At 36.5% G+C, this 12,726-nt stretch overlaps 2 protein-coding genes and 1 non-coding gene across 3 annotated transcripts; all 3 read right to left on the bottom strand.

Moving 5' to 3' along the window:
• Positions 1 to 451: 451 nt before the first annotated feature.
• On the bottom strand, positions 452 to 4,819 carry LOC125214084 (peroxisomal membrane protein PEX14). The gene is made up of 12 exons (XM_048114961.1): positions 4,599 to 4,819; positions 3,659 to 3,897; positions 3,512 to 3,560; positions 3,198 to 3,385; positions 2,818 to 3,010; positions 2,571 to 2,663; positions 1,841 to 1,911; positions 1,703 to 1,745; positions 1,561 to 1,619; positions 1,350 to 1,394; positions 1,190 to 1,258; positions 452 to 1,105 (listed from the first exon to the last, which is right to left on the bottom strand). Exons 1-12 carry the CDS (start codon positions 4,657 to 4,659, stop codon positions 614 to 616), a joined length of 1,602 nt encoding a protein of 533 aa, XP_047970918.1. The 5' UTR covers positions 4,660 to 4,819; the 3' UTR covers positions 452 to 613.
• An 897-nt stretch (positions 4,820 to 5,716) lies between these two features.
• Positions 5,717 to 5,796, bottom strand: TRNAL-UAG. Its single transcript has one exon. It is a non-coding gene; the product is annotated as a tRNA-Leu (tRNA).
• Positions 5,797 to 7,709: 1,913 nt separating this feature from the next.
• Positions 7,710 to 10,589, bottom strand: LOC125215036 (serine/threonine/tyrosine-protein kinase HT1-like). The gene is made up of 3 exons (XM_048116327.1): positions 9,789 to 10,589; positions 8,767 to 9,222; positions 7,710 to 8,227 (listed from the first exon to the last, which is right to left on the bottom strand). Exons 1-3 carry the CDS (start codon positions 10,149 to 10,151, stop codon positions 7,979 to 7,981), a joined length of 1,068 nt encoding a protein of 355 aa, XP_047972284.1. The 5' UTR covers positions 10,152 to 10,589; the 3' UTR covers positions 7,710 to 7,978.
• Positions 10,590 to 12,726: the final 2,137 nt, after the last annotated feature.

Raw genomic sequence — 12,726 nt, 5'->3', positions numbered from 1 at the left:
CCAAATACGGATTACTTTCTTGTTCAACCAATTATAAAGTTAAAATAAGGCCCACTCCAAATTATCGTCCTAATTATTTAGTGGATATTTTAATTAGGGTTGTTAAACCATTTGCACTGAGAAATGGCCGGCAAAAGCGACCACTCACACAAACCACTCAAAAAAACGAAAAAAAAATATAATGAACGGTCAACCACAAACACTCAAATAAAAATCTTTGATTAATCCAAAAATTACAAATTATTCAGTATAAAAATTATGAGATACCTATCCACAAATAACTTTTAATAATAGGAAAAACTAGCTTAAATTTTTTTGTATTTTGTGAGGAAGGATGAAGCAGAATCTCTTGACATTCTGACCACAATAATGCACTTCATGTCAAAATTGATGCAAATATAATTCCACACACACAATAATAACACCAAAAAAGGAAAGGGAAAATGCAAAATGTCCATGAAGTTATGTGGTCTAAGCCATATATGCACAAAACATGTATCTTCACATTGTATATTTAGAGTTTGGAGTATAGCATAGAGCAGAAAATCATATGATCGGATAGACTAGTTTGTAAGCAGATCATTTCGAATCAACACGAGCTGATGCTTACTTCTTAGGTCTCCAGATACGAGCCATTATCCTCCTCCCTTTGTATCTCAGTAGCCGAAGGGTCTGTAAACCCGGAACTACCCTCCACGGACCCACCTGCAGTCTCGGAGTATCGGGTGATCTTCTGCAGCTCATCAGTTGCATCTCCTGAACGAGCTAAGAATTGGTCGTCATTCATTGGCTCTGCCTGAACTGCAGCCTTCTTAGGCTGGCGTATGGCCACAGCGGCTTCGGGTATCACCACAGGAGGTGGCTGCGGAGGCACCCAAGACCTCTGAGGTGGCTGGTTGTTGGCTGCAGGGATGTTGGAAGATCCAAAGTTATGTTCCTCACTGGATTCCACTTCTGTGATTCTGACATTTTTCTTCTGCCACCAAGGCACTCCGTCATCTCCATTCGATTGGTTGTCTTGGAAATGGTAGGTTGTCCCGTTGCTGATCTCTTGCGACGGGTAAGTGTTGACAGAGGTGTTCTGTGGTTGACTAACCTCCCACGGCTGATTGCAAGAACTGTTAGTGTTGAGGGTCTGATAAATCTAAGAAAATAGTGTTCAAAAAGAAGTAAATTTTTTATGCCAGACCTTTGGCCTCGGTGCTGCACGCGGATTTGTTAGCGGCTGATTGGGGTTCGGTGGAGCATCGTTGATCTCCTGAAAACAAAAGCAAAAGTTTAGCCTTAAGATAAAGCTCTGAATATATACAAGAAATCAACACAAACACCATTTGAACTAGTGGACTAACCCTTATATTCGAAGGTTTTTCTCCTCTCTGTATCATCGACATTATCTGCAAGCAGGCGTACATATTAGCGGGCAAGAACAAGACAGAAAAAGAAAAGGATTTTTTTGGATATCACAAGACAGCGATAATCTGAAGTATCATGCTTCGTGGGTCACAAAGGAATGGAAGCAGGATTGATATCACAAGAATTAATAACGACAAAGAAATATACCTCCATATACGACTTAGGGTGAGGAGGTTCTGCAGACACAGGTGGAGAGGTAGATCTTACTGCACAGTTCCAAAACTCAAGATATCAAGGAACTGAAAAATCAATCGAACAAAATGACAACTACTTGATCAATGAATTTAACCTGAACGTGATTCAGTATCTGTCTTGCCATTGGTATAGGGTTGCTGAAAAGCCAAGAAGCATGTTCAAGAATAAAATGAAATACCACAACTGATTAGATGAGCTTTACATGCTGTTATAGATAAAATGATTATCTCACCCTTGAACTGGTTCCCGAGAACCTTTGCTTGTCCTGTTCATCCAGAGCAATTCTCCCATTTACGCTTTGTCCTAACATCGACATTAAAAACAGAAAGTCACCCATATCAGTTGGAGATGTTCCATATGCTTAACACATGTTATGAATAATAAAGGTAAAAAAGCTTGAGGAGGGGTGTCTAGACTCTAGATCACAAGTATAGATGCAATAAGTTGGCGCTTATCAGCTTATGTACAAGTTAATTCATTTTGTTTGACATGTCATTAATGAACATGTGTGCATATGAGTCAGAATCGATCAAATAGAAGTTTAAGGTCCCTAAAAGCCACCTGCTCATTGGATTCTTCTCATTAAGCCCCCTCTCTTTTGCAGCAATTCTAAAAACTTATAATAGCACCCCAGATTATATGGTGATATTGAATAGAAAACTACCCTTGGACACATAATTACTAATGAACTACAATGATTTAGTTATAATCGATACATACTTTCACACAACACAACTTAACCCCTGTTTGTTAAAAAAACCTTATGTGCCTCCAAACTTTTACGCAATTTGATAATGGCATAATATAAACATTGGATCTACTCCAAACTTTTCTGCTCAGATGTGATGTAACTCAACTAAATAATACTAGTATGTTATAAGGGAAAAAACAAAACAGCACAATTTTCTGAACAAGAAAGGGAAGAACAATGCAACATTAATTAACAGGAAGCTACTCTTTACCACTTTCCAACTTCTGTATTGAATTGCTCATTGATTTCATCTCATGTAATTGAGCATTTAACATACTGAGAAGCTCCTCAAAGCATCTTTTTTCTGGAAAAACAACAAAAATAATGTCAATGAGAAGAATACAAAAAAAAATCTATCCCAACAGAAGTAATATTAGCTAAAAATTAGAAACAAGATACAACAAACACCAACAGTTTACTAAGCTGCGTAATGAAGTACTTAAATCAATACAGTCTACCTTCTATTTTCGTTGTCAACATCTCTTGACTGGCTCGAGCTACGTCGGCTGCAGCAACAGCAGCAGCTTTTGCAGCAGCAGCGGCTTCTTCTGCTACACTTGGTTTTGCGTCGTTTTTCTTTAACAGGCCCTCTTCATCTTCTTCTGATGCAACCTTACGAATCCATGACTTCAACCTGGGGACAACAGATTTCTAACCAAAAGAATACCACAAAAAAGTAATGTCAAATTAGTTGTATCAAACAAACGGATGCAAGCCACTCCAAATATAACAACAAGATTTCAACAGACAAATAATAACTACTTGAATTTTCAACTGTTCAAAACATAAATTCACAGGCTACTAGTTCCAAAGGTGCCTCAAATATAAAAATGAACACCTTGAGAAATACTGCAGTTCCGGCACCTGATGCAGCTAGAAATCCCACAGCAAGTATAGCATGATACCAGTGGAATTGGGAGAGCATCCCAATTTTTGGTGCGCTACCCACAGGTGCAATAGCTGCAGGCTGAAGCACTTGTGTTGGAGGTTGCTGTTGAACATTTGACGAAGGTTTTATCTGCCCATCTACATATAAGAGAAGAAGTAATAAATGAAGCGTTTAGTCCCTACTCTCATGACAAAAATAGGTTTAAGTTCTAGAACTGATTTGTCATTAATATCTAAGAATAAAATTATTAGTTACAGAAATACCTTGACTAGAGACAGCTGGCTGCGTTGTTGACGCATCCGTCATTGTATCCTATAAAAATTAAAACGGTGAGAATTTCAACTGTACTTAGAGAGCTAAGAGCACAGTAACGAATTGTTCTACTTGAGTTGGAGATAGTTTATATTTACAGGAACACGCCGAAAGGCTTCATCGATCTCTTCTTTTGTGAGACCCTTCCTCTCAAGAAATGACCTTCTATACATGACAGGGGACCCCCTAACTTTTGGATGGGAGAGAAACTTCATTGCATTTTGTACTTGCTCTTCCCGAATTGGTTCTGAGTTCACAAATACTGAAGTGGGCGAACTCTCCTTCACAGCCTCTACCTTTGTGTCTGGATTACCACCATTAGATGGTTCTACAGAGACTGCAGTTAAAATTTTGAAATATCAGAACTAGCAGGGTCATATTGTGTAAAAACGACAAGAATGTAATCAAGATTTATTTTCCCAATGACCAAAGAGTGGCTTAATGGGAAATTACTGGCCTACAATTTGAGTTAATAGATGTTAAAAACTGACCTAAAGGCTAAAGCACTCCAATTACAGGGTCTCAATCTGAAGAGTGTAGTTGAGGAAATAGTATTGGAAGTGGTAAAAGAGCAGAAAATGAATATTTTCTCATTCTAAGTTAGATAGGTCCCGAGACCCAAATTCACTAATTCATGCTTCTTTTCTAAATTAAAACAGATCATTCAGCTCCTAAGCTCATCCCATTCCCACAGTTACGTTTGAGAGCATAATTACAACAATTTTCCAGCTAGATTCCCCATTCATGAACTCAAAGTTCAACCAATCTAATTCCTAAATACACCCCCCAAAAAACATCATTTTCACATAGCCATACATCGATGCGGTTAAATTAGCGAACAGCTCCTGAACTTGGATGAACCACATCACTTCACCTTAACAGTATAAAACAGGAAATTGGCGGACTTCACTAGCATACTAGAATTCCAGAGCTCAACTCTCCATTTTAATTGAAATAAAAAAAAGGTAAAAACAAAATCGAAGCCATAATCAAATCGAATCGAGCTAAAAATACTTAAGAGGTAGTATTAATTAAAACCTGGGTTTGGCGGCTTTCCGGCAGCGGAACTCGGCGGAGAGTCAGACGGAGGAGTCGCCATCACCGGGCGAAATGAAGTAACAAGAAAAGAAGAGATTTACGAGAGCAATCGGAAGAAAAGGAGAGTCATGAATTTGGATTGGAAAAGGGGAAACGAGGGATAATCAGAAAGCGCAGTTGAAGGTTTTGGATATTGCTGCTCACATCCCAACGCAGTAGTTATAACCTCACCTATTTTAGCCTATATTTTTGTAACTATATTCATATAGAAACAAGTTTAATTGTGAAATAATAGAGGGATTTTGGTTTCTTATATTTTTATATTTATGATTTTATTTGTAAAAAATATTATACTTTTGATTTTCAATTGCAGGTTGAGTTTTTAAGAATGTTTGAGTGTGTTGTGTATGGGATGATTAAAAATATTTATTGAGCTTGTTTGGTTTGCTTAACTTGAGTTTAACTCTAGTATTTAAGAAAAAAAATGAAATTTGAGAATTTTAACATCAAAATAATAAAAAATAAAAACTCAAGAGGTATGATCGAGTGATATGTGACTCATCCATTCTTAACCAAATGGTCAATGGACCTATCTCTTGGGTATGGATCAGCCTTGAAAACTTTAAGACAACTATCTCATCTTTTGAAATGCTTATAAATTAGCATGATGATTAGTTATTCTAAAAAAAATTAAGAAATAAAAAGCTGAGAACATGGTAGTTAAAATTTAAAAGGTCATATAATTCGAAATTGGGTGATAAGATCATGTGATTAGCACAAAATGTAGTCGTATCAAGTAGTGGAATGTGTTACCTAGTTTATGTGTGTATCAATTATCATGAAGCATGAAACCACATATGCCAAGGGGAATGGGGCAACAATGTCGTCTACTTCAAGTACTCCATTTATTTATTAATTAATTTCTTTTGAGAATTCCGAATTATTGAGGCCAGGAATTTAGGATATATCATTTTGACAAAGCAGATAAATATGAACAAATATAGCAACAAGGATAATATTTTAGACCTGTTTCAGTTTTATATATTTTCTTGCAAAAACATATTAGTAGTATTCATTATTTATACATTAAATTGTAATACTAAAAAATAAAAATAAATTGACAGCTGTGGGATTTGAACCCACGCCCTTTCGGACCAGAGCCTAAATCTGGCGCCTTAGACCACTCGGCCAAACTGTCACATGCTTTATTAGTGAAATAAAATTTCTATACTTTATTAACTATGGAATGGTCTGTCAAAATTCTCACACGTGCGGTAATTTTTACTTGACATATTTACATACATACCCCCTTATTCCTATAAAAAATGTCACACTTTCCTTTCTGAATATTTCTCACAAAAAATATCACATTTTTTTTTTAAAAAAATTTCTCTCTCACATTAATATAATTATGTTATTTTCTCTCTCCACCTAACACATATCTCCTAATTAAAATCTCGTATCATTCTCCAACTATGTCATCTATTATGGGACGGTGATATCTAAAATCACTTTTAGCTTACATATACTAATTAGAGATAATTAGATGTGCTTATTAAGTAGATGCAATTGCTTATTTTTCCTTCTGGAACAAAAGTAAAAGAAACTCATCCCTTATTATGAATGCAAAAAATACAAAAAGAAATGTAACATATAGAAAAAAGACAGAGAACAGATATAAAAACATTAATTTCAAATTTAGAAAGCCGATATCCTTTGAAGTTATTCTGAACTCTGAAGGTTTTCCTTCTGTGGGTGGTAAATCATAACATAACATAAGATTGTTTCTCAATCAAATTAATTCCTAAATCATAACATAACATAACTTCAGTTGATCCTAAATTGATTCCTCTTGACATACCAAAAGTGTTATGGATGCTCGGACCGAACCATCTCTCTTATGTGATCGAAGTAGTTGCAAAATCGCCACTTCTATTCTCTGTCTTTGGTGGTGTGACCATCTCATTTGGATTTGACATAGATTGTCAACGCACAAAAGTTGGCCTTGTGCCCTCAGAACTTTATCGTACCTATTTTCGAGCTTCTTCAAGTTTTCTTCCATAAATCAATCCAAACCATTTAGCTGCCTCACATCACTCATTGAAGATTCCACCTTCAAAGAGTTGAGTCATGAGAACCCTAGTGAATTGAGTGAGTTTTTTTTCTAGTAAATTCCGTTGGTATATATAGGTAAAATGGGGTACAATAATTCAATTGTTTACTTGGTATATATAAATAAGTTTGAATGGGGAGATATTGTAAATTTGTAAGTCTCTAAATTAGCCATTGAATTCTGAATTATGGAGTACTCCCTCCGTTCACGATTAAGAGTCTCATTTTTAAATGGTGCGGGTTTTAAGAAATGTTAAGAAAAGTGGGTGGAAGAAAGTTATTGGAATATGGGTCTCACTTGTATATATTAGTTTTAAATGATATGTGAGTGGAATGAGTTAGTGGAATGTGGGGTCTCTTTACCATTTATGATAATTATGAACCGGGACTCTTATTCGTGGATGGACCAAAATAGAAAAACAGGACTTTTATTCGTGGACGGAGGGAGTATATATTAAGCATGTGTAATATATTGAAATTTGAGTATTTGTTATGTAAGTTGGGATATGATCCAGCAATAGTAGATCTGAAATGATATAAATTTTGTTACGAAATTATATAAATTTGGTTTGTTTTACTATTAACAGTAAACTTTTTAGTTTTGACTTTTGACATATAATCCGACTTTGACAGTCAAATCCTCATATTAGAATCGTTTCAATGACACATTAATTTCCAGCTTGTTAGATTATAGGATGGTAAAATAGGAGACATAAAGAGAAAAAAATTGCACCAAATTTTTTTATAAATAGATAGTAGTAGATTAATTTTAATGAACAGACTAAAATTAAGAACGAGACTATTTTTCATTAATAATGAGGTTGTGGTATTGGATTACTATTAAATGTGTAACCTTTCAACATATACTAACGAAGCCTGTATTTAATACTTATTACTCTCAACATATACAGTAAATTATAGTAAAATCAATGCTCACTAACCTCAACATCAACACTTGTATAAGCATTGATTTATATTTCCACATACTATTATAGTGCATTTGCTAAAAAGTTAAAATATTAAATTAAATTTTCCATGATACTACACTTTTTTCTAACAGAATTTTCTCTTTAGAATTATCATCCCCATTTTGGAGAGTAATCAAAGAGAACTATCTCAACTCCACAACATTCCATAGAAGAAAGGAAAAACTAAATGGTTGTAGAAGGAATCAATTGCACCTTAAATCACAAATCAAACTCATTCCTAACATTGATGAAAACTACTACAATGCATTTAGCATCCATCACACCTGATCGGACAGGTCCTCATGTCCCGACCGGCGGGGATCGACGAGCTGCAATACACTTCGGTATGCACCTTGCAAGAGCATATCCCTCTGACGGCTCATACGAGGAAAAGAATTCCGGGTCTCGCCCTAGAGATTCCGAGTAGCCCTCGAGTATGCTTACGATCTCATCAAAATGCGGCCGCTTGTCTGGATTGCTCGACCAGCAACGCCGGATGAGACGGCTAAATGCTGCAGGGCACGTAGAAGGCAGCGGCGGCCTTGCATTCTGCCAAGAACACACAATATTACAGCAGAATGAGTAAACAAACAAGCTCCAAAATTGTTTAGTTCAAACTTCAAAAGCTATCACAGAAAGTTAACAGTCCTAAGAAGATATGAAATGTTACACTATGTAGTTAGTAAGCATTACAACTAAATCGAGGCGATCGAATACGTAGTCCAGTGCATACTAATGCAAAGTAATGAAAGATCCACATTTAAACAACAGTTTTTTTTTTCCAACTATGAGACAAATAAAGAAATATGACTAATGATTCCAACATTCCTAAAAGTGTATCATCAACCTTAGAGGGTCATTAGCAAAGGCCATTATCACCACTTTTAATCTCTAGTAATCAAACGAGTAAAGGTCTAAAACATCGATTGACAAGCCTTCATAGTATCTCTAGACTTCAACTCCGTTCACTTGAATGTCATCAAGAAACACTATGTATATGGTGAGTTTTGAGATAATTGAATAACAAAATTTCAATTCGGAACCATTTCAAGATGCAAGCCAACGTCAACTAAGCTTTAAATCTATACCTTCTGGCATACTGCAAACGCTGCTTGTTCTGGAGTCATGTCGTCAAAAGGTATCAACGCAGTTAGCAGCTCCCACATGACAATGCCAAAACTGTAAACATCGACTTTCTTCGTGTGGTGTTTCTCCTTGATCATTTCCGGGGCCATCCAGCGATAGGTGCCCGTGAATCCCTTGGCACTGCCACACTGTGTCTCCAAACATGAGATGCCAAAATCCGCTACCTTGACACACATATCCTCATCGAGCAGAAGGTTCTCGGATTTAAGATCCCGATGAAGAATCCCCCGAGCATGAAGATACTGCATGCCGTGCGCAATGTCAAGCGCCAGCCTCAGCACGAGGTCGTGGGGGAGCGAATGCGGCCCTTGCTGGTGGAGGTACTTTCTAAGGGAGCCACCGGGATAGTACTCTGTGATAATACAAAATACTGGGGGTTTCTTACATGCTGCAATGAACTGCATTTATAAAGTCAATCAAACTTCAACAACAACACATCTTCTTGTTAGTGAAAGTGATGGACATTACAAGATTCTTTCAAGACAGCAGACGATTTGAACAATGAGGGTCGGCAGTTAAGATACTTCAACAAGATAGAAACAGCTAGCACCTGACAACTAACTATGTAGGAAGCTTTCTTGGCCAAATTCATAAATTAGGAATCTTGAAGTAGCCTAATTAGGCAACTGGGAAAATTACAAGATGGAGATTTGACTCAAAAACAAATCTTTGTACATTAATCCATTTTGTCCATGTACATTGGCATACAATGATACAATAATCAGTGAAGAGAACAAATAAACAAATGCAAAAGTTCTCACACAATGTCAATGAACCTATATTTCTCATATGCATGTCCAACGTACAATATTCAATGCATAACAAATGCAAAAGTTCACTCACAATGCCAATGGACCTATATTTTTCAGATGCACAACGTACAAGGTTCTATGCATAGGGTACAACACTCAAAATTAGGCAAAAGGGGGAAACAAAAAGCTAGAAAAATGAAGATCTGACTCACAGAGATGATGTTGGGGTGCCTGAGCCTGAACAAGAGAGCAACTTCAGAAGTGAACTGTTTCTCCAAAAATGCAGCCAAATCCCCATCTTCCTGAGGCTGGCTGATGAGCTTAATCGCGACGTCTCGCTGCTTGTAGACGCCTCTGTAGATCCTGCTGTGCCTCCCGGAGGCGAATTTGTTGCCGATGAAGAGCTGCGACATGTCAGCGCTCCACTCCTCCTCACCGCCGCCCTTGATCTCCGCTCCCGACGAAATCAGGTATTTCGACCATGAAATCGCGCGCTTGTACTCCCCCAGCGACAGCCTCCTCTCCAGCTTGCTGTGCGTGTTCGCTATCTGCTTCAGCCACTGGAAATTCTTCATCGCAGAATCATCAAAGGAAATCCTCAATTTCTAGAGAGAGAGAGAAGGTTTGGCGTGGGGCCTGGGCGGAGATGAAATGATTTCGCATAACATGATTTGCTTTATTGACCGATTGTCTACATGGATTTGTAAAAAAGCTGCAAGCGGAGCTTTAATTTGATGCCAGAAATGATTAAATGAGAGTTGAAAATATGGTGAGAAAGGAAGAATTGCGAAATTTCACCCAAAAATTAGAGCTTTAAGGGGAAAGTGGTACAGCAGTTTGATGCGGAGACGAGAGAGAGAGAGAGAGAGGAGTTGAATGTGGGTTGATGCTGTGTGTGTGAGAGAGAGAGAGGGATGGCGGTTGGTTTGTGTTTGTGTGGAAGTGTGAAGAGTAATTAGAGAGAGAGAGGATTGAAGGTTGAATGCGAGTAGAAAGAGAGTAAACATTCGTAACGTGCGAAGATCCACTTCTGAGGAGACATGCGGCTGTCTAATGATTATGACTCTCTATAACTTTTTCACTCTTTGCCCTTTTCATTTCTTCCAAATTCCTATTATGCCATCACCTTTTTTCTATTTTCCTATATCAAAAATCAATTTCTTCAACTGGGGTCGGTTGTCTCTTCCTCTGCTGAATTAGCGTCTTTGGCTTTCTTTATTTTTAATAATCATGTTACGGATTATTACATGTGTACGTAGTATCGGTAGAATGTCCTTGAACCACATATAGCTCGACCTATGATTGGAAAGAAAAAGTGCATTCATGTATATAGCCTCTACCTGGACATAATTTTGCGTCCCCGTCTCAAGTGAAATAATTATGGATAGTATAGGAATCAAGTGTTTTGATGTCAATCTGTTACTATATAAAAACAATATATTGTTATTGGGCTAAAGATAAAAGTAGTATGGTGTTTCTTTTAGGATCATCCCAGTTGAGTAGAACTGCATCTTTTTATAGCTAAATTTTTTTTTTCCTTCATATTTTACTCTCTTTTTATCTTTTATATTATCTTTACACCTAATCTTTAAACATCATTTTTTAAAATCTCGTACCTAAAATAAATGCTTCAATTATCTTGGGACAAATTTATAAAAGACTCCCTCCATCACAAGGCAATCGAGGCGATATTTTGGACGCAAGATTTAGAAATTGATGTTTAAAGGTTTAAGTGAAAAGAAAATAAAGTATAAAACTTTTAGCTAGCAAATAGAACGACTCATCTAAATTGAAATAATATGTAAAAAAAGAAAAAGAATAAACCTCAACTGCTATAAGATAGTAGGAGTACATAATTGAATGACGAGGGGGTTTGCGCGTCAAACACACTCAAACACGTTGCAGCGGTTGCCTGGACATGCTCCATCCCAAGGTCCGTCGTCGCTTGACCACGCCAGAACGTGGTCGATGGGACTTTTCAAAAAATTACTACTAGTATTATCCCCTCAAAGAAGACGAAAGGGCCGTATGGTCATTTAACACCACGTGCATGGGGTATGGCATTCCACTAAATTTCATACAACAAGAGAAACAGAAACACAATTTAAAGGCCAGGTGGGACCCACATGGAAAATAAAAAAAATACCGGTCAGTGCGAGCTACTGTGTGTACTGTGCCGTATGCACCTTTCCGTATACGGTCACTTTTTTCCTCTTCTTGCATAAATTAATGTCAACTGTAATAAATCACGCCACTTAATTACTTTGCCTCCATTTGCGCCAGATCTCCTTTTTACTTCACAAAAACTATTTTAATTACTTTAGTTTTACACAATTTATTTATACTACTCCGTATTCATTTGCTAGATTCATTGGATTAAATATTCATTAGCAGATTTACAATTTCGTTATTTAGAATTAAAAAATCATTTGCTTTTATCAGGAAAGTATATAAACGAGCAATAAATATTTTAACTCTAAAAAATAAAATGGAACATTCAACATTGCATTAATTTTGAACTTATCCAAATATTTTATGATCAATTGGTGTTTTTTGACTCGACTCAAAAGTAATTAGATTCTCTGGACGGTCTGGAGGGACCAGCCATTCCTCCCGTCCCCTTAAATCCCCATTGATTCTACGTTCGAAGAGCGTCGTGTATTCAGATTGAAATAAAACTATTGTAGTAATTACATTTAGTTTTATAGTACAATTTATTTGCAATTTCATTATTTAGAATGTAAAATTCATTCGCTTTTATCAGGAAACTATATATATGAGCAATAAATATTTGAACTCTAAAAAGTAAAATGGAACATTCAACATTGCATTAATTTTGAACTTATTCAAATATTTTATGACCAATTTTGGTGTTTTTTTTTGACTCGACTCGAAAATAATTAGATTCTCCGGATGATCTGGAGGGATCGGTCGCTCTACCTGCCCCCCTAAATCCCCATTGATTCTATGTTCGAAGAACTCTTGTATCGTGTATTTAGATTGAAAACTACTGTTATCTTATCCATGACAAACTTTAGTGCTACAAAGACAAAATTAAATAATTTTATTGAATTAAATAAATGGACTATAATTTTTTTCAATTTATAAATATGGCGAATACATGATCATTTCTTTAATTTGGCCATTGAG

The sequence above is a fragment of the Salvia hispanica genome, chromosome 3 (genome assembly GCF_023119035.1).
Source record: "Salvia hispanica cultivar TCC Black 2014 chromosome 3, UniMelb_Shisp_WGS_1.0, whole genome shotgun sequence".
Lineage (NCBI taxonomy): Eukaryota > Viridiplantae > Streptophyta > Magnoliopsida > Lamiales > Lamiaceae > Salvia > Salvia hispanica.
The sequence above is the reverse complement of the archived record's forward strand: the minus strand, read 5'-3'. Positions and strand labels throughout refer to the sequence as shown.